The 25,251-nt window shown below is 43.7% G+C and overlaps 1 protein-coding gene across 13 annotated transcripts in view; it reads left to right on the top strand.

Moving 5' to 3' along the window:
• Positions 1-25,251, top strand: part of SYT16 (synaptotagmin 16) — a 135,713-nt gene that overhangs the window by 48,399 nt on the left and 62,063 nt on the right. For 8 of the 13 annotated variants that reach the window (XR_010070857.1, XR_010070856.1, XM_063333567.1 and 5 more), the window contains 3 exons: positions 5,467-5,645; positions 16,873-16,915; positions 17,163-17,777. The exons of 1 other annotated variant lie outside the window; for it this stretch is intronic. Coding sequence is in view for 9 of the 12 variants with exons in the window: in XM_063333567.1 (XP_063189637.1) it covers positions 17,234-17,777 (544 nt within the window). In the remaining 3 variants the exon portion in view is untranslated. Of the gene's footprint in view, positions 1-5,466; positions 5,646-15,958; positions 16,132-16,872; positions 16,916-17,162; positions 17,778-25,251 lie in introns of those variants that run through there. 4 more of the 13 variants (XM_063333568.1, XM_063333565.1, XM_063333566.1 and 1 more) reach the window with 4 other exon arrangements.

The following is a 25,251-nucleotide window of genomic DNA, read 5'->3' as shown; positions in this document are numbered from 1 at the left end:
TACTATTTGTAAATCAGCACATAAAAATAAAGTGTGTGAAACTGAGCCTCGATGCAGGGCAAGTCCTCCTGCCTTGGGTGGGAATTTCACCCTTCTGCTGCGGCACTGAATGCGGTCTGATTGCATTTCTGATAATGTATTTGTGGAGCACCTTGAGGAGAAGACGAGGAGTTATACAACTGTTCCCTCACAGTGCTGTTAGGAAGGGTCGAGCCTTAACTCCTTTGAAATAGATATCAGAAGAGAGCTGCAATCCTGTGAAAACACACATTTATTTCTGAAGTGTTTGTGTATTGTGTGTGTGGTGCACACGAATAGAATTGCCACCTGTCCGAGGCTGATAATGATGATCTGGGGAGCAGTGGTCATGCGCTCCTTATTCTAGCAGTTTGCGGTATGAGGAGTCAGCGCCTACAGCTTCCCTTGGTCTGAATTTATGAAATGCTGTGTGCAAGGAGTTGCTTTACCCTTTGTGGCACTTTCTGAGCTTGCACAGATATGGACTGGTTAGAGGTTTTGCTATAATGGAAACAGTGTTAGCTGTGTCTCGTGAAAACCCCTACTTTCTTTTCTGTCTTGCTCTCTCAGAAAGATCCCATTAATTATCCTATTCCTTTAGGAATCCACATGTGGCACTATTTTCCTTTGTAACCTTGGCCTCAGCTTGTGAGTGGGCGAAGTGACAAGATCCTGATACCCACATGCTTTGGGCACTGGGTAGAGGAAGTGACTGAGAAACCTTCTTGGTGTTTCCATTGCGCCCAGCAGGGAACTTGTCCTGGCAGTGGGGCTGCTGTTGTCGTTTCACCCCACATAACTTCCCTTTAGTAGTTGCTGAGCCTTGCTAAGCACGAGGCTTGTTACAGACGGACTCCTGTGCTTTGCTGGGCTGTGACACTGCTAATAGGGATGAGGATATGTAGGTATGCAAGTAGGTGGAAACTTTCTAATACATCGTAATAGTAATAATAATAATGTGCACTTCTACTGCCTTGCAGATTTCGCTAGAACTTCTGCCCACGCATCAGCCTACTTGGTTCACAATGCAGTGTGCATGCTAGACAATTAGTGGTTGATAATGAAAAATGTCATGGGAACCAGCAGGAAAATCATAGCTTACTCCAAATATATAATGAAATGTAATTAGCACAGACAGTAAAACAGACAATTTATGGGGGTTTTTGTAATTAAAAAGTACCAGTAAACATTCCTTTTGCAGGAAGCTTGGTATCAAATGGAATGAAAGAGCTATTGTCTGGAATAGAATTTTATGCAAAATTTAACCCTTGCAAAGCTGAATGGATTAAAGTTTTCTTAATTGCAGACTTGCCGACTGAATCTATTGTGGCACTTCTTCCATTCATTCTCCTGGTCCTTGTCTGTCTGGAAGGGGCAAAGTCTGCTAGCAGAATTGCTGTGAAATCTGCTACAAGCCAAATACCTAGCCAAATTCAATGCATGTAACGGTGTGGCCGGTACTTCCCTCCTGCTCTTCCCTGACTTTCCCCTGAAGTCATCTTGTAGTGTGGAGGTAGCTTTGAGGGAGAGGCTGGAGCAAGAACAGCATGGTGAAATGCCTTGTGCTCCCTATGTCCTCTGTCAGATGTCTTCTGTTGATCTCACTTCCATCTCTGATCTCCTCTTTCCTAGTTTGGGGGACTTCACACTGCGCCTCTTGTTTGTTCTTAAGCAGTGTACACAAAGGAATGTGTGCCAGGAGGGCAAACACTGTTTCTTGGCTTGTGCTGTCACCGAGGGCAACAGAATGTGTGGACCCACTGTGGCATCGCACAAAGGCATCTATGGCATTAATTTCTTAGCTTAAAAATGGGTAAGCGAATGGGAGAGAGTCCTGGCTGAATGGACTGTTCATGTCCCAAAGCACATAGTGGCCAGTTCCTTCCCTGGACTTGGGTGCTCATGGTTTGAACCAACAGTTGAATGCATCACTATGTCTCCTCTTCTTGCCCTCAGGTACAGTTTGTCACCTGTTGCTGTAAGGCTGGGCATTTTAATTGTGTGAGAAACTCTGATGCACTCCCGCAGTGCTGTAATGCAACCGACACACGTGCGTTTCTGCTGCTCTTCCTCCCCTACACTCTCCCAGACTCAGACATCCCACCACAAGCCAGAACAGAGGTCTACTCCAAATCAGTTTTACAATAACTTCCCAGGCCTAATCTTAGCCTAGAGTTTCAAGTCTGCAGAGAAAGCCCTTCAGCTGAGGGTTGAGAGCTGGACCACGTGGTCAGGACTGTATGCAGGTGCAGCATGTTTTCCTCTTGATGATGGAGGAGCAGAGAGCCAGCATGCCTCCCATTGCAGAGGGATGAGCTTCCAGCTGGAGCCAGGTGCACAGACTGTAACGTTTCTACCCACGTATGTGAGACAGTGCTCAGGTGCAAAATCACAGCCCTCCCTCAGAGATGCTGTGGCACAAACCTCTAGTATCTGGCACTCATAATGTGGGGGAGAGGAGAAGAAATTTCTGCTTAAAGCCGTGGGACAGGATGCATGAGCTCCTTTGCTGTGTGCTGCAGAAGTCCCAGCCACCTCCTCGCGGTTGGGCAGGCCCTCTTTAGGAGAGGGACTCTGGTTTACTGTGGATGCCATCTGTGCAGGAGGTGTCAGTTCCTGCCAGAGCTGTGGTGGTCTTTCTGGGACACCTTTCCCCTTTGGTGCCTACAGTGATGGGAACGGTGGTGCAGGGATCTCAGCCCTTGTTGGCAGCTGGCTGGTAGTCTTTGCTGTTCAGGATGTATCGGGAGGGGTCTGTGCAGTCCCTTCTTACCTGTGCTCCCAAAACCTCTGCCTCTCTATGGACACAGTTGTTAGTGTTCAGCTTTGAAAGCTTCCTTCTTGGAAAGTGCTGCTGGATCTTTTGTGAGCTCTGACAGGAGGTGCCTTTCACATCTCTGTCCCAAGGAGCAGGGGAAACCTGAAAGGTTGTGCCGTATCCTATGCCACTGCGCTACTACTTTCTTGTTCCTCTGTAACTGACCAGAAAACAAGAATAGATGGGCAATAATGCTGTTGTGCCAGTCTGAGATCCTTTAGGACAAGTGGATAGCAGCCGATAATTTGTCTCCAAACTTTCTTTCAGGATGCCTGGTCTAGTCAAGGGTCTGCTTTTTCCTCTGGGAAAGGTACCATGCAGGTCTGTTGGACAAAGAGGCACTTTGAGGATTTCTGCAACTGGTGTGTAGCGTATCGGAGCATGCATTGGACAATTTGTGTTTAAAAATACTGGTGGCTTGCTTGTGCCCTGTCTGAGAAGGGGAAACCCTGGCATCTCCTTGGGCTCAGAGTTGAGATTTTATAAAAGGTCTTAATAAACAGTAGCAGTGGTGTCCTTGCCCCTCTATGTCACACGCTGATTGTCAGTTTGCTACACACCTGCTCCAGCTTCTCACGTACACACGTATGCATGTGAGCTTGTGGGCACACACACACACACACTTGTGCTGAGATGCGGTGATCCCAAGCGTGAGGTAGAGCGTAATCCTTCTTCCTGCATATGCTGTGCTCAAGAAAAGGAGTCAGTGGTGGGGACCCAGACAGGCTGTCGTGTATATTCTGGGGTTATGGCTGCTTTGATTTATACTCGGCTCCTTTGATTTATACTTGGCTCCAGCAACCACTTAATGGTGACTTCAGCATCTGAAAATAGCCAGAGTAGATGTATCACTCAGCCACTCTCGCATCCCAAGCCCTGCTCTGTGGGTTGAGGCGTGAGGGGAAGATAAGGCTGGTACGTGCCTGCCAAATTATCCAGGGAAGCTGTGGCACCAAATTTCAGTGCTGACAGGGAGACCCACTCTCTTCATGGACGCTGCTTAGTGTTGGTGTGGCACAAGGGGGACACAGAAGTAGTCGCCCGACAAGTGGCTGTGCCCATGCAGAAGAGAGCAATGGAAATGTACACTTGATTTTGTTGTCATTTAAGCTACTGTAATTCAGTGCATGTTTCTGTTCCTTGCTTAGGCTGGAGTGAGCAAGGTCAGAGCCACCTCTGGAGTTTGTGTAACCTGTATTTCTCTGGGTTCAGCCCCAAACGCTTGTCTTTTTTGCATGTGGGCTGCTGCTATGCATTGATGATTTTTGTTTCCAATTGAGGCACATTGGCTTGTATTAATTTGGGATTTTTTAGTCCCCTAGATCATAGTCCTAGGGTGCACTATCAAGCCTGTAACTCGAGACAGTGTAGCTCTTCTAGCCTAAGCCTTTCGCTGAGTCAAGTCTTGTAAACTCCCAGTGGGATGTTTCACAGGCAGGGCTGGCTCTGTTTACATCCTTTCCTCCTGCTGTCTCATCTGTGAGCTGCAGCTTTGCAATCACAGGCATCCCTAGTGTGCCACTGATGCTGATGATGTTTCATTTTTATGGGGTCTTTGACTTGAATTGAACGAGTGAACTTCACCCCTTCCTGGTGAAGTAATTACCAGAATAACAAGCCAATTTTATTTTTTTTTCAGATGGCACTTACAGTTTTTGACGTGTGTGCCCTTGCCATCCACATCAGATGATCTATGTAGCGGTTGTCCCTTGTTTTGGCATTTTGATATGTGTGAGAGAGGTGAAATGGCTTTAAAAGCTTTTTGCTGGCGCCTGCGGTTTGTTGCAGACCCAGCGGTACAGGCGGAATGTGATAAATTGAAATAAGACTGTTTCTCTACAGTTTAACTTGGGGATGTTGACGTATAGGACTAGATCGTCAGGTGGTACGGAACCACTGTGCTTGTTACATGTGGCCAGACCTGACACCAAGGGAGCTAAACTGAATTACCTGAGCGGGAGGCTGGTCTTTTGCAGCAAAGAATGGTAATTATGTAGGGCAATAATATACTTCTTATTTAAGGGTAAAGTTACAGTTGAACAAAGATCATAGGCTATACGTTAACCTGGTTCTTAGTGAATGTAGTGAAGCTAGTGAGTACCATTATGGTGTAATACGATCGTTTTAGAAAAAATACACAAATAGTAAAGGAGGTGATGGGGCCTTTTGCCCCCCCCCGAGCTAATCCTCCCTGCAGTCTCCCCTGAGAATTTACTGCAAGCTGTGCAGAAATGGTTTATGACCAACTGCCCTTTCTTGGCTGGGTCCTTGTTGCAATATAGATTGTCTCCCTTGAAGATGGTGGAATTCTGCATTGATATGAAAGTTTATTAAAATCGCTTAGAGTCTTTCCTGTGTTTGAGTTCATCATGAGATAGAAATTAAGACCTTAATTGGAACCAGGTTCGGTGTGAAATACACCCTGTTGTTGATGTTCTCAGTAGACGGCCCCAACGTGGATATCGTAGCCATTTAACACAAGTCCAAGTTCTGTTGAATTTCATTGTCATTTCTTCTGGGGAGAGGATGGGGAAGCAGAGCCATGGATGCAGATGTGGTTAAAACACATCTTTTTCTGGGCAGTTTTTCCCACTTGCTCTGATATTTTCTTTCTGACTTGCGGTTCCTAGTTACTCCTGAGGCCTTTGGGTTTTTGTCTGCATTTGTCTGTCTGGAGTCTTCATCATCCTCCCTGCAGTCCCCTTCCACTTCATCAACAAGAAGCTCTGCTTTGAAAAGAGAGGCTCCCATGCCTGGAACAACACAGGAGAAGAAAACACTACAAAGTCCAGAGCTCATGAGAGCCTTGGTAAGTATCACAGTATTATACCACCTTTGATGTACAGAGTCTTCTTGAGGCTTTGATTGCTGGAAGGACGGAGTTAGACCCATCTGCTGTGTCTTGGGTTATCTGTGTGGGAAAGCAGCAGGGTTTTGGATAGACTGTTGCAATCTCCAAAACTTGATCAAATGGATATGCAATTGCTACCATGCTCCCATTATCTTTGTTGTCTGGAGTAATCTCTTGAAAAATGGAGGGAACACTGGGGAAAAAGCACACTCCCTACTCTCTGTCTGTTGTGGCAATGTTTTGTTAATCTAGTGAAAAGAAAAACGTGATCAATTCTGAGTAATGGCACTGCCTTTCTGCTCACGAAGCATGTGCCTGTCCTGGTTTTCTTGTAGTAGCTGCTATGCGTCCTTTCATGCGCTTGTTCTTGTCTGGAAACATTATGTCTTGAGTAAACCCATGAGTCCTGGAGTCAAAATAACTGGGAGTTTTACTGTGTTACAAAAATAACATTTTAATGTTTCTTTAGCCATCAAAAGTGTATCCATTCTGGTAATGGTGGTAACTGAGAATTTGGTAACTTCATCATACATTTGTTTGTAATTTTGCATGTCGTAAGTGTATAATCATTGAAATAATCAGCCAAGAAGAGGCCTCAGAAGCCTCCCAATTAAAAGCTCTGCTTCTCAGTTGTTTCAGTCTTAAAGAAGGGCACAATCACAAAGTGTGGAGCCCCTGGAGGTTTTTCTGTTGTACGTTTTGCCTCGTACACCGAGTTCAACTTTGCTGTTGCAAAAGGCACGATTTGGTCATACCTTAAGAATCCAGGATTTACAGACAGTCAAAGGCTTGGATACCGTATGTGACAGGAAGTCAGTGGGACTGACTGCTTCTTGCTAAATGCATTAGTCCAGGGACAGGTACCAAAAAATTGAAAGTACAAATGGTACTTGAAATTATTCCCACCCACCCCCCACTCCATTGAATGCCTTGACTTTAATGTTTCTAAACAAAGACTGTGGGTTTTTTTAATAAGTTTCCTTCATCAATATTATTTTTAAGTCTTTCTTTCCTTCCCTTTGCCTCCCATCAAGTGGTGTAAAAATGTGGCTTTTATTTCAGATTTTAAGATGACACATCTCCCAGGAGTGTGTGGGCGTTGACATTCTATGGAGCTGTCACAGGCTATCGTGTAAACACGTATTTGCAATGCTTTTTAAAATGTGAATTATTAATAAACAGAGTGGCTTGCTTTTTTTGTGTTTTGTTCCTTCCAAATTTTGAAGGACAAAAAATTGCTTCCGAGCTGAAACACTTGATGGCAATTTTCATTGCAGACTGAATCTTACGTGTGTGAGCAATAAACCTTTGAAAACATGGGTTTATAATGGAAACACTAATTCAACTTTAACTACAGCTGTGCCATACAAGCAAAATACCACACACATTAATGAGGTGCTAAATCTGATACAGCAGAGGAATGTGTTGTAATCATTAATTACAATGGAAGCTTAAAGTTGGAGCCTGCTTTTTCCATTCAAACAAAATCAGCTTGGCAAGTTGGAGCTAAGAGTTATTTAAAAGTATCGTCTCTATCTTTAGTTTAAATTTCACCGTAGCATTTTATACTTGTAAGGCCAATATGGAATATGTGTGTAGGAAATGCTAATGTTTTTAAAGGACAGCAGCATGAGAGAATAGATTAAACCCTGGGCTAACATAGCATGTCATATGGCAAATGCAGAAACCTGGAGCCTGAGCTTGGGCTGGGAAGCCAGGAAAGGCTGTTCTAGCATGGCAGTTGCCTGCTGAGGGAGCTCTCCCAAGAGGAGTGTTGACAAGCAAGAGTTTGTTTCAAATACGGAATCTGACTTTGCTGGGTAGAAAGAAGCAGGATGAGAGTGTTTGTAACGTGTAGCTTATTGGTTAGCATTCCCTTTTCCTCTTTTCAACTTCTTCTGGTGAGCTGTGTTTGTTACAAGGAGATCCTGATTCTAAAGACTCAACTGTTAACATGGAACCCATTGATGATTGTTCTTCCCATTTCTAAGCTCTCAAAGTGGGGAAATGTTTTTGCTTTTCCACATCTGGAATTAAGAACATTAGAACGTGTCTGTCCAACAGGACAGGGGACAACGGACACAAGCCAGAGCACAGCTTATGTTGCTTGTGAGGAAAAACTTCTTTACTTGGAGGGTGACAGGGCACTGGAACAGGCTGCCCAGAGAGGTTGTGGAATCTCCTTCTCTGGAGATATTCAAAACCCACCTGGATGCGATCCTGTCCAGCCTGCTCTAGGTGAACTTGCTTTGGCAGGGGGGGTGGACTAGATGATCTCCAGAGGTCCCTTCCAACCCCTACAATTCTGCGATTCTGTCTGCTATGACTATCAGCTTTATAACTCTAAATAGGAGAGAAGGCATTATGTATTTTGATCCCTCTGGCATGAATATTACATCTGCAATAGGATAAACCCCAATTTGCAACAGCATTGGTAAAGGAAGGCTGTAGCTTGAGCAGGTGTGTATGGGTTCAGTGCATGAGATGTTTCTCTTGTCCTTGGATCTAGTTGAATTTTGAGTTATCTACCGATAAAAAAGAGAATTGGTATAGAAACATAAGCAAATCTGTCTACTTTGTACTTTGTAGGTGCCCAGGCTGACATTCAGAAAATGTACTGTAAAGTGTCTTTTTGTTGTTGTTGTTTTTGTAGAGCCTGACCTCAGAATGAGGCAAGTGACAGAATGAAATAGGTGTTTCATTCTTCATGGCTCTAGGATTCATCTGGCTGGTTTGTTCCTAATTTAATTTTAATTGCACAGTTTGTGTCCTTATGAAAGGAACAAGATAAGGGAAAGATCTTTGTGAAAATGAAGAATTAATTGAAAACCTTTCAGGAGACTCCAGGACAAAGCCTCTTAATTACTGGGACACAGTGGACAAGGTTTTTGGTACTTGAGGCTTTTGTGGATCCTATTCTTGACTGCTTCATTGACCTTAGTGATGAGCCCATCTCTTGAGCAAGGATGTGCTGCCCTGATTGCCTCGCATTCAGCCGCAGGAGTCCATTCGCGGCAGGGGCTGGAGCTCAGCTGGACACAGCCAGCCTGTATTTAGGATGGACTTGACACTGCAAGGGACAGCTCAGAGCAGGGTGCAAAATTCATAGAGAAGCTGGTAAACACATAACCGATAGGAGGGTAGCACAGAGTTAACTTCACGTGTATCAGTCTTGCTTGGCTATGCCCAAGCATGTGCAGAAGGAAGCGGTGGTGGCATGAAGCAGTCCTGAGCTGACTGGAACGATGTAGAGCTGTGATGTAGGTCATGTGCAGAATTCCTGAGTGAGGGAAAGATTAAACACCACACCTTTGGCCTTAATGGAATCAACTGGAGTGGCTTCTCACAGCATTGGTAATCTTGCAGGTGGTGGGGCAGTGTGTGTGTGTGGGTGAAATTTCCCCTTGGAGCATCCCCCCATGCAAGGAAGGAGGCCCTTTCCTTGAACGGAGACCTGACAGATGTCAGTGGGGTATTGTGTGAGACCACCTGATGCTGTGATGGTTTGGTGTCCCTTCCTGTAGTGTGAATTTCAGGACCAAGAGGTGGTGATGGTGTTGTTCTCTATGGTGTTTATAATGTTGCTGAGCCCTTTGCTTCAAAAGTTCATGGATGAAATGAACTTCACAGAAACGTGACAGTGCTGGGCAAACCCTTGTGTAAAGAGCTGTATCTAACCGTGTGCTTCAGTGCGATGACTCAAAAAAGAAAAGGACCCTCTTTGTTCTATACTGTAATCTTTTTATAATGATGTGGCCTGAGACCAGGAAAGAAATTGTAGTTTCCTGAGCTGTATACAAAAATATTCCAGTTGTGCCTTGCCTTGAACACTTGTTGTGATGTTAAGCATTAACTCCTGATAGGTGAAATCAGCTTAAAGATCATGAGGCTTGAAGAAACGTTTTTTTTCCATTTTTCCTTTCTGTTTTATCAGCCTTGAGATTGCTTTCAGTTTATGTTCTCAAGCTGTTCTGCACAACCACTGCTCTAGCCTCTGGGGCTAGCAGCACACTTAAATAAACGGAGATGCAGTTCTTATATAAACCACTCATCTCCTGTAGCTGAGGGTTTAAGGAAAGAATCAACACCTGTAAAAATCAACAAAGGCAGGAATGTTAGCAGCACTGCCTGGATGTTGACCTTGCTTTGTCAGTGCAGCCTTGGGCCCGGCCAGGCTCTGGGGACCTGTCATGTGCAGCATGTGGCACCATCATATGCTAGCAGAGTCTTAGCTTCATGTTTAGAAACAAGTAATGTGGGTGAGCGTGACAGTACCCGTCTGGCATGCACAGTAGACTGGCTTCCTCCAACAGCGTGGAAAGCCCAGGAATGTCCTTATCCAAAGAAATACAGCTGTGGTTGATCTTTGTAACCCTGATGCTGAGTACCCAGTAGCTCCATGGTCCTCAGCAAGGTGCAGATTGAAAATGAGTCCGGGGTTATTCATGTCACCTAGTCAAAGTACGTAGTTCAGCCAGGGTGTTAGGTTTGTTGACCAGCCGGTGGCAGGGGGAAGAGGAGCTCTTGAAATGCCCAAATGAAGCTGCTTTTCTAAATTGCTTTTCCTCTCAGTTGCTTCTGCAGAGGCTCATAGGAAGAGTGGCTAGATATGGGACAGTGTGGTTGTCGCCATTGATGCCTGCCCTAGACATTAGAGACCCTGGTTTGTAACAAGGCTGAATTAAATGAAGGATAATGAATAGCTGAGGGAGCAGCCCCTAAGTTGGTAGGGGCACCTGCCTGCTCAGGTCTGTGCCTCTGAATGCTTTTAAATCATTTGAAACTAGGTCTGGTTTTCCCAGTGACCCCTCAGTCTCCCAGCAAGTCTGGCTGGACTGGTGGTTGACTTAGCAGAAGCGAAAGGAGGTGGGAGCTACAGACTTAGCCATGTGCACACACAAAGGTGGATAACGCGGAATGGGTAATCACGCGTTGCACTTGCCGCTTAAGGCTGTGGTTCCCAAACAGCACTGCTTGCACTGCTCAATGGTGGTCCACGCAGAGCAATTTCCATAGGCTCTGTAAGGAAGCAGTGTGTGGGGGGGAAATAGGAGTAACAGTAACTGAGTGACTCCTCAAACTGTTTCTAAAATATCTTCATTGTGTTAAACAGCTAGACATGCCCTCCCACTGCTAATTTCCATGGAAGTAATTGCTCTGATTGACCCTGGCTTGTTCAGTTGCTGCAGACTGGGTAGCGTGATTGCAGGCAGGGTGGAGACTCGGTCTGTTGGGTCTGCTCTATGCAACAGCTTGACAGCACAGGTGGGTGGGTTCGAGTGGTGGTGTAAATTGGTGTTTCTCCAGCTTTTTGAACTTGTGATTTCCTTTTGGCTCTTCTGTCTTCATGCAAGCCGATGAATGACAGCAGCTCAGTTACAGAATGTGCTGTAATTTCTGACTGCAGGTTTATTCTTTCATTCCCCTAATCCAGTAATTACAGATGTTTCTCACTCCTTTACCTTGAAAGAGCACAGTTACCACTACTAACACCACTTTTCTAATACTCCAACGATCTGTGACTTTCTTTATGCTCTTTTTGTAACCATCGGTTTGAGAAGTATAAATAATTAAAGTCATTCATTGTTGCTTTTTGTACTACCACTAGGCACAGAACTGTTATTTTTTTGTGCCTATGGTGACAAGTGGCTTTTTAAACGCAAAGGACCTTATTTTGATTTGAAGGATGTGCCTGGCTTCAATGGAGTGACACTGGACTTAACACCAGTGCCGAGGCAGAATCTGTCTCTCCAGTATATCTAGGCCAAATATTACATTTAAGAAAGGTATTTCCATTTTCTCCATCCTGAAAATTCCCTCAAGTTTTGTATTAATATTTTGGTGGTGGTAGTATCTAACTGTGCAGTCACAGATTCTCTGTTTTGTGGACACACTGGACACGAAAGGGACACAATTCTGAGTTCAGGAAGTCTTACAGTCTAGGAAAAACCAAAGGTGTGAAGTAGTCAGCATAGGAAGTCTCCATCAGCTCCTCAGTCATGTTGCTGGTGGAGCTTCTGAGCGTAATATTGGGATGCTGGTCTTCCATGAGTATTTTTTTGCCTGAATTTATCACCATATACTCTATATAGTGGAGAGACCTGGGCTTTTTGAAAAAGGCTCCACAGTTTTGAATGATTAATGTCACATTTGCATAATTCATTTTTTCTTCTATGCCTTTCCTTTTCTCCCCATCCCACTGAAACTATGAGAATCAGTAATTGTCGCCTTTATTTTTGACAAAAGGAGAGCATGCAACAAAGGAATGGGAAGAAAGGAGGAGACACCATGGGGCTAAATGTTCTCATCAAAACCACTTCTGTCATTTGTGTATCAAGTTTTACAACTAATTTGGCACAGCATCACTAATAGTGAGCTGCCCGCAAAGACAAGATGATTTGGGAGTGAGGAATAAGTCTGCAGCCTTCCTCTGCCTAGGCTAAACCCCGTGCAGCAGTGTGCATCGCTGTCTGTCTGATCTCATCTTTGTTTTCACTTCACGCTTTTGGGGCTTGCAGGACCAATGCTCTGCAGCAGTGGGTTTATTGCCTTGTTGATTTGTAACCCATGAATGTTTCCAATGAGATGTGTGTAATTTATTGGCATAAACCATTAGATCTTCCTTGAATGCCCTGGGGTTTCTGAATCACCAGCTGAAAACTATTATTACAGAGCACATAATCACTTGGAAAGTACCTCTGTCTTCTCTTTTTTTTTGTGTGTGTGTGTGTGTGTGTGTTAAATTCAGCTACGTGAATAGCATTTTTATAACACGTAGGCCAAAAAGGTACCAAGGTGTTCTGTATTTCTGTTTTGTTTTACCTTAGGGAAACTTAGGCAGCAGTGACACTCACAGTTGATGTGAACCTTGGGCGCTGTCTGTGAACTTTCCTCATAACGCTTCTGCAAGAGGCTCCAATCAACTGAACAGCTTTAAGTGCACAGACTGGTTTTGTCACTGTGACAATTTTAACTGGAAATACAGTTTCATCGTAGCAATGTTTGGTTATCCTTCACTGTGAGGATGGAAGAGCTTTCCTAGCATCTTGTTAAACATGATTCTGTCAACGACAGGAGGAGTGAAGAGTCCAGATTGTTCCCAGAACCAGGATAGGGGATTTCTTGGCCAGTGCTGCTGCTGCCTGCCTTCAGGGGAGTACATTTCTAATCTCCCCTCTGCTTTTTTATATGTGGGCTAATTGGGCTCTAGTCCCAAAGGAGGATCAGGCTCATTATAGTTTTCAGTACCTTAAAAAGAGATATTAAATCATCTTGCCCCTCTAAGCCTTCCTTACTCCCGCCTTTCATGAACAGCAAAATGGCTTTCCCTTTTGCACAGACCCTCCATGTTCTGGGCATCAGCTTAGATTCACACCTTGGTTTAGGCCTTCCCTTCATGGTAGGTCTGTAACACTGCTTTTCATAGGCGTCCACACAAATAAAGCTCCTGTCCATGGATATGATCCATGGCATGCCAGGTGGGTGTGAGGGGCTGATGCTGTCTGTATGGGATCAGGAAATAAAAGTAAATTATCGATGTCTTTAATTAAAATTTCTGAGAAGTAGGGAAGGCAGTAATTGTTCCTTTGGGTACCTGTGGTGTGGCTGTCTGAACTGGTGACCCAGCACAGTGCTCAGAGTTTCAGTTGTGGACAGATGGATTCAGCAGCTTGCCCAAACTGCTAAAAAAGCTTCTTGGTACAGTTTTCTTGGCAGTGGCAAAAGGAGTTAATCTTTCTAAAACAGTGATGTGACAAAGATGTCTTCTGATCTTTGGAAGCTGGGAGCTGATTTCCTCTTCTTGTGTCTCTACACGGGACAGTACGTTCCCAGGCAGAGAGGTGAGGCTGTGGATTTCTTCCTCATCTGGTGTTTCAGAAATAAGCACTCACTTGAATACTGTTCAGTTGTTACGTGCCGGGACGCTGTTTTCAACCTGTGATCTACAAGCCTCCCTACAAGGGAGGAGTTTGGTAGAAAAATTTTGCAAGGGCCACACAAAAAGTGACTGAAGAAAAGGAATTTTGTGCCTACGCTCTACAGCAGCTTGAATAAGGGAAATCATTGTAAGAAATGCACATCTGATGGCAATTTTTTAGGACCCTGAATATCAAGAAGATTGAAAGACACTTTGCTAAAATTACAAACCTCTGCATTGTGGTAGTGTTTGAACTTCTGCTAATAGTCTTCTTTTTTTAGCCATATAGTAATTGCACCTCTCAATGGGAACGCTACTCAGGAATAATGATCCTATCAAGACAAGGGAATATAGATTGTAGTAAAGGTTATGATGGTTTCTGAGAGGCTTAACATTGATCCATTTAGCTACCTGATTTTCCAAGAGAAAAAAAAAAAAAAAACAACTTTGAGTTAAGCAGGCAATTCAGTGTGAAAATCTTGTGGTTGGTTTTAGAAGATGGAACTTGAAGTGAATTTACTGTTTTTTTTTTTCCTCTCTCTTTTTTGGTGAATGCTTTTGAAAAGAAATGGATTTTTCTTTCCCACACATTTTAAATGCACTTCTCAGTTCTTTTATTTTTTTTCTAATGCAAGTCAAAATTCTTAGAGGATTCAAAAGTAAAAATCCGTTATGTTGAAAAGCCCGTGTTGTGAAATATATCATAAACACCCCGTTAGAGCATTGCCTGCTAATTAAAGGAGAGAGAGCTCCTGGGAAACAGCAAGCCTATAACACAGCTCAGCCCTCTTTGATCCTCTGTTAAGTTTGTGAAAACGTTGCCCGCCTAAACTTGTCTGCAGCTTGTTACACATTTTCTCCATCTGCTGCAAGACCAAAAATAAGCAATTTATAATTCAGTTGAACTCCAGTTGTTCAGTATATCACTGACTGTGGAGTTTTTGGTAAGAGGGTAAGGACGAGAGGAAAAGCCAAGCAAAGGCTAAACAGAGTCAGGCACCCTGGAAATTGCGTTGCTTTTGCCTGTGGGCATTATGTAGGCAGTGGATTGCAAGTTGTACAGTTATGTTGCAGGTGTTACTGCAAAGTGGTTCAGATTTTTTGGGTCTATCCATTAGCTATAAACTGAAATCAAACCAGTTGTTGGGGTTCTCCAGCTTTAATCCAGACAAATTTCCATGTCTTGGGTAGCATTGCGGATGTGTATGTACATGTGTGTATGCGTCATGATTTCCCCCAGCCTACGTACAGCAAGATGATCAGGGCAACTACTTCGTATATGAAAGATCCAAGTTCGAGTCTTATCTGACGCTTTGAATGACTGGGTGACCACATCCAAGCCCTGCAGGTGACTGTAGATCACCTCTTTAATTCCGTGACTAAAGTGAAATCTCGCCTTGAAAAAACTCTGTCTGTCTTTATGGTTGTGATACCAACCTCCCTAATGCGGAGTCTCTTGTGCAGGACTGCGATGTCTGCCTGAGCCGTGGCGCAGTCAGCGACAGCATGCAGGAGAAGTGGGATGGCTCTGTTGGACCAATTGGGTGTTAGCTCTGAAATCTAATAACAAGAGGAGCGAATTATTCCCTGTGCAAATATCACAAGTCTATGTTCTGTTGATTTTTAGAACAGATCAGCGCTTCATTTTAGCACCCATATGTTTTATCTGCATTGGTTAGCTATCACTCCTGGATGCCTGCATCCCTCCAAGGGCTGCTGCTGTCATGTGTCTTGCTGCTGAGATGGAAGCAGAGCATTGTGAAGTTCTCCTTTCATCGGAAATCAGAGATTCATTTGCTGTTGCCTGTAAATAAATTACAGGTTAAAACTGTATCCAGTACTTACCGACCCAAATTTATCTTCTTCCATGCCAGGGAGAATCTCGCTGTTACAAGTACCATCTCCTCCCAGTGACTTCTCTGGTGCTGTGACTTACCAGTAGCAAACCTGCTGAAAATGTGTCATTTTGAGTGTGTAATCACTTTAGGTCTATGAGAGAATAAGTTGCACAAAGCAGAGGGATTTTGCCAAGGGCAGGGTAGGAAAGAGGAGAGCTGATGAAGGGAGCAGCTCACCTGGGAGGTTATGCCATGACGTTGTCTGTTCTTTGACAAAGATTTAATGTGTGGCAGGGAGCGTTACCTGGGTGCCAGTGACTGAGACAGAGCCCAGCGGTTGACAGGTGGATACTGGAACAGTGAGTGCCCTGAGGGCTGGTAACAGCCATCAGCTTTTACAATGGCTTTGCTAACCTACATTCATTTACTGCTCTTGTTAGGACTGTAATTCTTAGTACATACTGAAGCTGGTAGTAAACTTGTTGGAAGCGTCTGCAGTGTAAGTCAACATCACTGAACAAAACTATTCGGCACAGGTGTTTAAAGAAGTAAAGACCTCTTAAGTCACTGATGTCATCTGTAAAAAACATTGCTCACCAAGCAAGGTGGGATCTCCTTAGTCCATGCTCCATTTAAAAATGCAAAACACTTGGATTCCCACTACATTCTCTGGAGGCCATTTCACAAGGTAATATACATTGCTGCTGAGCTTATTTTCTTGCTGCTTATACTGTGTTTACCCTTTTATAGTTCAGTTGCTCCTAGACCTCTAAATTCAGCAAGACACTGGTATTAATTTTTGAAGCTTCTTTTTCTTTCTTTTTAGTTGTCTCTTAGCCTAAAATCAGCAACTATTTAATTCTTTCTCCCTAAACCCCATCATCCTACTTGTAGGTTTCTCCTTCTCAGAGTTCCTAAAAGAATATCTGTCTTGTGATAGTGTGGGAAGATGTATATCGGGCAAAAAGGCACCTTAACGTTCTGCAAGTTATGTTTTTATTTAGGGTTTAGATAAGTTTTGAGAAACCATGTCATATTGACATGATAGCAATGCTTTTGTTAAGTTGTTTCTCTTCCAAATAATTTCATACCTATAATATTCCACCTCCTGTAGTTGTTTTTTTTTCATTTCTGTGAGGGGCAAAACAACTCTGGCTTGTGTTCCTCTGTGGGCGGAGGCTTCCTCTGGGGGCTGTGGGCTTCTTCAGAGCTTTTGTGGAGCAAAGCGTTTGAGGCAGTTGTCTGCCATGGGCTGGTTCTGCATGCTTTAGGCCTGTCACTTTAATCAATCAAAACATAATTCTCCCCACATTCTCCACCCTTCGATTTTCCTATCTGGACGTGCTAAAGCTAAAGATGTAGTGAAAGTCAGGGCCAGGAGACTGTTGGAGATTTTTGACTGCAGGTTGTTTTCTACTTTTTTTACCAGGTCTGTTGACAGCTGTAACCAGAATGCGTGCGCTTCAGAAAAGGTACTTCTGTTCCGATGTTCTGTGTTTTTATTTTTATAAAATTAGCAATTGAATGAAAGCTTTTCAGATCTCTGCAGGAATATGTGTAATTTGTCCATCACTTCTGGATTTCTAGTGGTATTCTCAATGGGTAGAAGTACTTTTTCCATTTCTCCTCTCAGTTCTAGACATCTTATGTAGATAGTGTGTCGACAGGTGTTGATGGACAAGCAATTTACAGTAATCTCTTATGGTGCTTATTCTATAGCTCCCTGAATTATAAGTGACATGCTGGCAAAGCTGAACAACTGATCACCAGATACTGGCATAGTGTTAAACATGGCTTCTGAGGCTGCTCAGAATTTCCTTCAGCCGTTGTCTTCTTGGATGTCTCAAATATATGAAGCTATCCAACAAGCAGGGGACTCTATATCTGCTTCACTGCTGAATTTGAGTGGAGTGGGTCGTAAGTCAGAAGAAGAGAGGAACCAGGACTTGGAGAATAATGGAGGAGTTTATGAGGATTATTCTGAGGAATCAGATGATGAACGACACCTGGAGCTCTGGGATGGGGAATACTTATATCCTAGAGAAGATGGTCCTGGTCTTGCTTCACAAGATTTCCCTCAAGGCTCTGACACGGGCCTGCAGAGGCAAAAAGAGGTTAAAAATACCAGCAGCATACCAGAGCAGAGTGTTGAAAGCACCAGGTCTTCAGCAGCCAATGGATCCTACTGGATGAATGAAGATCTCCAGCCGCTTGATCAGCTTCCTCCCATCGCTGAGGAAGAAGGTGAGCCCTCTATGAGGATGGGAGGTCACAAGCACAACCTCAGCTTGGGTGGCTCCTTAAAAAGTAATAACAGCAAGGCAAGTTTTGCAGGTAAGCAGCTATCACGCACCCTGACAAGTGTTATCGAGGCCTCTGTTTTCTGGTATTGATTTGATTTAGTTGCTAATCTGCTCATTATGTTCTGTGTTATCTTTTTTTGCCACAGCTAAAATAAAACTCCCCATATCCCAAAGAAGCGTCTAACCTTTCCTCTTCTGTTTCCAATTCTTCTCTCATTTGTGAGACTAATTTCATTGAAATAAGTGGAAATGTCCCAGGTGAAATGCTGCATATTAGAAGGCAATCGGGCCCTGTTGCTGTAGCAAGGAGTATTTTTCTCCCCCTGTATTTTGTTTCTGGTAGTAGGACCCTTCAAAGGGAGTGTTTAGCCTTAAGCCTTTGCTTTGAGAACCATCTGCCTTTGCGTCATTGCTATTAAAGTTATATATAATCTCAAACCTTGTTTCTTTGTGCCAGAAATCTCAAGATGTTACTGTGCCATGTGCTGTGAAATGCTGTACTAAAAAGCCAGCCGTATCTCATGATTTTATGGATGAAAGGTTCCCAAATCGCTTTCCTCCCCTCCCACCACCCCCACAGGCTTTTCAAATAAGACTGAAGAGGACAGCAGGCAGGAGATTATGGGAAGGAGAACTGAATTTGATATTTTCAGTTCTAAACAGGTCTATGACTTCTGATCATTAAGTGACGTGAACAGCTTTTCAGGTGATTGTGTTCAGGACTGAATTTCAGCCACGTGACTTGTGTTCACTAAATATCACCATAAACATGGCTGGAAGTTACCTAGGTCACAGAGGACTGATGGAGACGTACGTCCCATCCGCGAGCAGGAAAGCTGCAGTCCTGCTGATGCCACCCTTGGGTCTAGCTGTGTTAAAGCCGCTCTTTACGAACATCCTAGGAAAGGGCATAAGGGAGGAAAGGGAGGGCAGAAATGGGTCTACAATATAGAGCTGATGAAGAACTTGAGATTCACTGAGGGTCTTCAGAATTTGGCTTCAAATATCTAAATCCTTTTTTTTTTTGAAGCAGGCAGTAGATGCTATTGAAAATGTGTGTTTTATAATGACCAAGAGCTTTTCATCACTATTAGCTTCTAGGGAAGTCTTATATATTTAGCCTTTTCTGTGCAGACTGCGGAAGATCAGCCTGTTTGTTTTTGTATTTAATAGGAGTATCAGACTGAGAGCGTATAAACCTTGACGGTGTTCTTTAATGAATGTTAAAATTAGCTCTTTTCTTTATTACTATTCCTCACACTGTTATGGCCAGGGAGTAAATAATTAAAAAGAGCTTTTGGTCTAGCTGTTCTGACTCCCAAACTGGGACTGCTTGTTTCATATTCCAAATGAACGATTGCCAGTTCTCAGGTTAAGCACCCCAGAGCTGTATCTCTTGGAGCCCAACCTCTAACCGGTACAGATGCCCTGCCTTCTGGTACCCCTGTACATTGCCTGTGCAATATCCTGCCCACCGGCTTTTTTCATAGGCACCGAGTCAATGCTGCAGGGCTGGATTTACTGCCTGTGCTTGGATTATGTGTCCAGTGTGTGCACAGGTGCCATGGAGCGGGGCATGTAGTGTCCTTCCAGGGAGTGCTGGGGCCATGGATTCTCCTGGACGAGTGCTATCCAGGGTGCGACCTTGTCTTTTGCAGAGCCTGTACCCCCAGGAGGGGATGTTACAGTGATTCATGGCAAAACCTGGAGGTCCTCAGAGTAGGCTGGTGAGCAGCCTTGTGCCAAACGCATTGTTCTGATGGTGGTCTCCAGATTATGGTCCTGTCTCTGGACTACGCCCTTGCTCACAATGGATCGGAGAAAAGGTGTTGAGCCCTTGGGGAAAATGGGGGCCAGGAATGGGCTGCTGTCACTGTCAGAGCAGTTTCTCACCTGCAGTCTTGTCTTCAGGGACATCTGAGAAAGAGGGTCCTTGAGAGCATATGATGGACCAGATGAATTTTCCAGGTGAGAGACACATGGAGTGACAGTCAGATGCCAGAGTGACCTATCACTGCAGCTAAAGGAGAGGGTCACTCTGAACCTCTCTCCCAGCTGAGAGAAGGTACTGATCAAGTTGCTGTTGGACTCTCTCTTAATGTTTATTGGCTTTCCTTCTCAGTAAGCTGCCTAGAGCCATTGTGGGCTGGAAGGCTGGCCTTACAGAGCTCCCGAGCACCTACGTTGCTTCTGCCTAGAGCTCTCTACTTCCACGCAAAGCACTTTAGAGGGCATTGCATAGCTTTTTACACCAGAGGGAATGTCACTCCAAATGCTTTCAAATAGTTTTTTATCTCTTTATCTCTGCAATGCACTGCACAAAGGGCCATCCAGTGGTCTCAAGACTTTATAGTCATGAAGTTGGCTGTTTGAGAGTTGGAGGGCTGGGAGCTGATGCCTTTTTTCTCAGAACTGTGTTGTATAATAGGAGAGAAAGTGCTGAACTATGATTTGAAAATGTCTTCTGCAAGTTCTTTGATGTAGAAGAACTCATTTTGCTCTTCTAAGTCACCCTTCACTTCCAAAACACACACGTGCTTTTCGTGTTTCATTTTTCAACTCTTTATTTCCTCTTTTTCCTTTAGATTCACTCTCTACCATCAAGAGTATGAACTCTGATGGTAACCTAGACATGCAGAGAGGCTTTAATACCCTGGCAACTTAAAATTTCAGTCATGGATTAAAATGATCAAGAGAAGATGTTTGAGGTATCCTTATTTCTGTTAGCTTTGTTACATAACCCTAAGTGACAATGTAAGCGAGCATATGGACTTGCTGACATTCAGCAAAGGCATTCAGTAGCATCAATATTAGCTTTGAACATTTTTCCTTCCATTTGGCATTTTTTTCCCCATTTCTGCAAAATACACGTTTCCTGTTTATCCTTATATTCTTTTCAGAACATTGCCTTTTGACTTTATTTCACTTAATGTACCATATTTCTCTCCACAATAGAATATTTTAAAGCTAAATTGGCGCAAAACAGTAGCAATGCTGAATGCTTTTTGTTACCATGGAAATATTTCTGGGCACTTACTGAAGACCTGGTTGCCAATAGTAATGTAACAGAGAAAATAGATATGCTTCATTTAGCAGCCACTGGTGATTAAAGAGCCACAGAAACCCGTTACAAGGTCATTCCAATATATAGTTTATAGGGTTTAGGGGGAATAAACCCCACCAACCCAAGGTGAGAATCATTTTGTTTTAAAAAAGATGGAAAACAAAATCCAATAGTTGTTCCCCTCTCTTAAACTTAGAGCATACTTCTGAGATGAAATAAAATAAAATTGCACTTAAAAAACATCATTACCCCTTCTCCTTTTTATCAAATATGGTTTTGATCACATTTTTGCCTCCTAGGAAATGTTTCCTAGCTCCCAGAGTATCTTTTCTGAGGCCCCAAAGCAGCACACACATTGAAAACCGTTTTTAGGCTTAGGGATCTAATAAAATATTTGAGCAATTAAATTATTGGGTTTTTAAGTCAAATGTCTGTTGGATACTGTGGGGCATGCTAAACAGCAGGTTGCAGGTTTGGCTGCTGCTGAGTCCTGGTCTGTACTTAAATGGTTTCAAACAAATGCAGGGAAAAGTTTTTTCACTTTGGATGCTTTTGATCCACAGTTTAAGAATGAGGAGGTAATTCAGCAGGAAATATTGCAACACCAGGTGCTTGGTTTAAGAGGTTAATGATGGGAAGGCAGACCCTTTCATGCATGCAGATGCCTGCCACCATTTGCACATCATGTAACTGTAAATTTTGCAAATAGAGATGAACTTGCTATTGCAGTTTCCTTGAGACCCTCCTTCATTGTCTAACTTCAGTGTTCCTGATTGATAGAAAAACTGTCTCCCGTTGCAGAACGGGGAGAGAGCAGCTTTTGCATCCCCCCGCGGCTAAGATACTGCTGATCAGCTGACTGGGGGTGGCTGGTGAGAGTGTGGCTGCAAAATCCATCATTGCACATTTGGCTTAAGAATTGAAAAAAAGCAGGAGAGCAATAAGCCACTTCTAAAAGTAGTATACTGCAAACAGAGGGGTAGAGCTGGCCAGTCCGTCTGCTTCCCATCCTGAATGTATACAGAAAAAAACCAATGTAATAATGAAAAAGCTGAAGAACAGCAATAATTGTGCCCTGAATGCAATGGCTTTAGCCCAGTTCTTCCTCGGGGCCCAAGTCCTTTGCAAACAAAAAGTCAAGGAGACCATTAAGTTAGCAGTTTCAGCAGACATTGCTCTGAAAAGGCATGGGGACAGACATGCCAGCAGAGCTGAGTCTTCTGAATCAGAGCTGAACTATTTTTGCATCACAATTCTGTGACTGAAGAGTCTCCCGAGCTGTCTGACACTGTGTTCATAACACTAGTGTAATTTATAGGTGAGCAGTACACTTAAACTACATGAAGTCTTTGGAGACTTTTTTCCATCAATTAGACAATCTCAGTGCTAGCTGAAGATTGCATTTCAGTTGCACTGAAATAAATTCTTTGACCTTGGAATACTAGGAAGTTTGATGTCCTAATAGGAATCTTGTCTAGATGGCTAGATAGTTATCCTCAATACATATGTAAGGGGAGGCATGCCTCTGAGGCTCTGGGAGTTTTTAAAACTAGAAAGCACTATTGTATTTACTTACCTTGGCCTCCAGCTTAGCAGGGTTCATTGATTTTTGCCAGTAATTGCTGTAGTAGAGGAAATTATTCTTTCTACTGTATATGAGCAATCCTGACCTCAGTAAATGACCCTTCATACGGCCAGGAATTCCTAGGCAAGAAGTGAGTTTTCATTATGTCCTATAAACCCATATAGCAAAATATATAAAATATACCCCTAATAGAAAGATGTTGCTTGTGTGATAAATAAAACTTCTGCTTGAACCTGAGACTAAAATAGATAGGTGGCCAGTTTCCATGTAAAGATCGTAAGTGTTGATGAATTTTATCGCCTGTCTGGCTACAGAGCCAGCCAGAGCTCTAGCCAGAATGTAGCCCTATAAAAATCAGCGCCTGTACTGAAACCAGGACATTTAAAGAGGCTGTACTGAATCAATAGCACCACTAGGATTGAGTGAAGGAAAACAAAGACAGACAGTGGATGCAAGCACTTCACAGAAAATGCTCCTGGCTGCTTGAGTGGAAGAAAGCGCTAATGTGACTGAGGATATGCATCTGGTCTCTGAAGAATGCGGTACGAGCCCGCAGCTTTCTGAAATGAAGTGCGGATGTGAGTTTGCATTGAATGCTTTCTCTCTGGGAAATTCAGAACCACTCAGAAAGTGTTCATGCCCAGACTTTTGTCTTTGTGTAGGTGGTACATGTTTCTTTTTACGTTTAAAGTATTCCTTTGCAGTTCTGTCTTTTCAAAGTTTCAAATTATAAGGGATCTTAATCCATGATGCCAAAACTAAGTGGCGATGAGAGTACGCAGTAGCCCTGAAAGGAGGATGGATTGTGATATGTGAGCTTTATAGCTGGGGGAGTGAAGCCAAAGAGAGTGGTTCCAACCACAAATTTCCAAAGGTGTTACCATTGCAGGCTCTGTCTTGGGCCTGTCAACATTGCTGTTCATCCTCAGTTGGTCATTTTAGACACAGAGTCTTTGCAAGCCCACGGTAGATCAGGAGTTTGGGTTTTCACCAAGTTCCTTGTCTGGTGGGTAGAGCTTCCTGTGCCTAGCTCCCTAGGGAGCATGAGGAAGGCTACTCTGTTCAGGAGTATTTGTCATCTGCTCTTGACATCTAGAAGGTTGCATAAACCGTCTGGAGAAGGGCGTATTTGAGAGGAAGAAATGGCTTTTGCCATTCAGTGCAGTTACAGAACAAATTGTGTGAGCGTGTGTGTTTGCGCGTGTATTTTCTGATCCACTTTAGCGAAGTGGCATCCTCATCCCACTCCCCATATGGCAGTTGCGACTCTGTCTTCCTCTGGGAAGGTTGTTTAGGACTCAAGAGGCTTCATTTACCAATAAACAGCATCTTGGCAGCATCTGGGAAGTGCTGCCTCTCTCCTAGAAACCCTGCCTCCTCACCTTCCATCTCCTACTACAGGCAAGGCAGGTGTGAATGATCTCATTGTGTTGTGGTGGAGGTTACGTGCAGGCATACTAGCAGCACTCTGTACAGAGCTGGAACGTAGTATTTCTGTGTGCTGATACAAACAGTAGTACTTTATTTTTATTTTTTTTTTTTCCCCCCAGTTGTTGCTCACTTGGCCCGTTTTGTAGGAGGGTACTTATGCAAAGCCATGATGGCAGGCAAATGCTTGCAGAAGGGAATGAACATTAGGACTTTGGGAAGCATAGATAATCCATCTCTGTTTCTTCTAGCCTCTTTGCATTGCTTAACAGCACAAAAAAAACTAATGTAAGCTTATATGAGATGGGATCACTCTGCCAAAAGGTGAGATGGTGTTGGTCCTTGCTTCTTGCCGGGTAGGGGTGTGGATATGACTTCCTTGTGCCCAGTTCATTTTTGGCTGTTGGCAGCAGCAATCATTTTAAGTGGCCTCACAGACTCCTGAAACAGCTTTAGTAACCAAGGAGAAAGACTGCAATGAAAGAAAAGAGGGAGATTACAGTCATGCAGGAAAAAACGTGCAGTTTTACAGACAGTGAATGGCATTGTTGGGCTGTGTGGGTCTTCCAGGTAATGAGGAAGGTCTGGTTGGGCTGTATCTCTGCGGATGCTGTTTGCGTGATTCTCATGCAGTCTCCTTCTCCTGAAGAAAGGCTTCCTCAGTACTTATTTGTAGAACAACATGAATGACGTATGTTGAATCTTACACCAGTCCATAGCAAAATCTGTAGAAAATCCTATGAAAATAGCTGATTCTCTTATGGCTTCATCACTCTGCCTAAAGGTTCCCTGATCTTCAGGCGGGTGGTCCCCTGTCTAGAAAGCTCAGTATCCATGTGAGATGAAGCATCGCTGGAGGGACTTGCTGCGCTGGGCATGAGTGCTTGCCTACGCAAGCTGGGCACTTGGAGACATTTCTCTCCTCAGGCTGAGAGAGATTTAAGCCCATACGGTTTATACGTAGCAGCATAATCTGCGTGGGAGTATTTTCCAGCAAATAGTATGAGAGTGGTGTTGCTGGAGAGAAAGCTCTGAATTTGGATTAATGAGAGCACTGAGGTTTGCTGAAGCTCTGTGTCACAGGGTCAATTTTGGGGTCTAGACTTATTGCCATAAATTATGTAGCTTTAAAACCATTGGGCCTGAGGGTGCAGTTTTGCAATTGTCAGTAGCTGATGTAAAACTGCAGCTGAAATATATTGTCCTTCCCTGATCACACAGTTGTGCTACTTTACGTGTCTGGCCTCATGAGCGTGACACTGTGTGGTGAACCGGACCAGCTCATTGCTTCAGCTGAGAGTTACCAGCCCCTTCCCTATTACTTTTGAATCAGGTGAGTTAGCCAGGTGATTGCTAAAACTGAAACAAGGGGAAGTGCAGAAGGGAAGGAGGACAGGATTGTCCCTTTTGAGTGACAGCTTGGGTACT

This window comes from Chroicocephalus ridibundus, chromosome 4 (genome assembly GCF_963924245.1).
Source record: "Chroicocephalus ridibundus chromosome 4, bChrRid1.1, whole genome shotgun sequence".
Lineage (NCBI taxonomy): Eukaryota > Metazoa > Chordata > Aves > Charadriiformes > Laridae > Chroicocephalus > Chroicocephalus ridibundus.
Note: the sequence above shows the minus strand (reverse complement) of the source record. Positions and strands in the feature narration are given on the sequence as shown.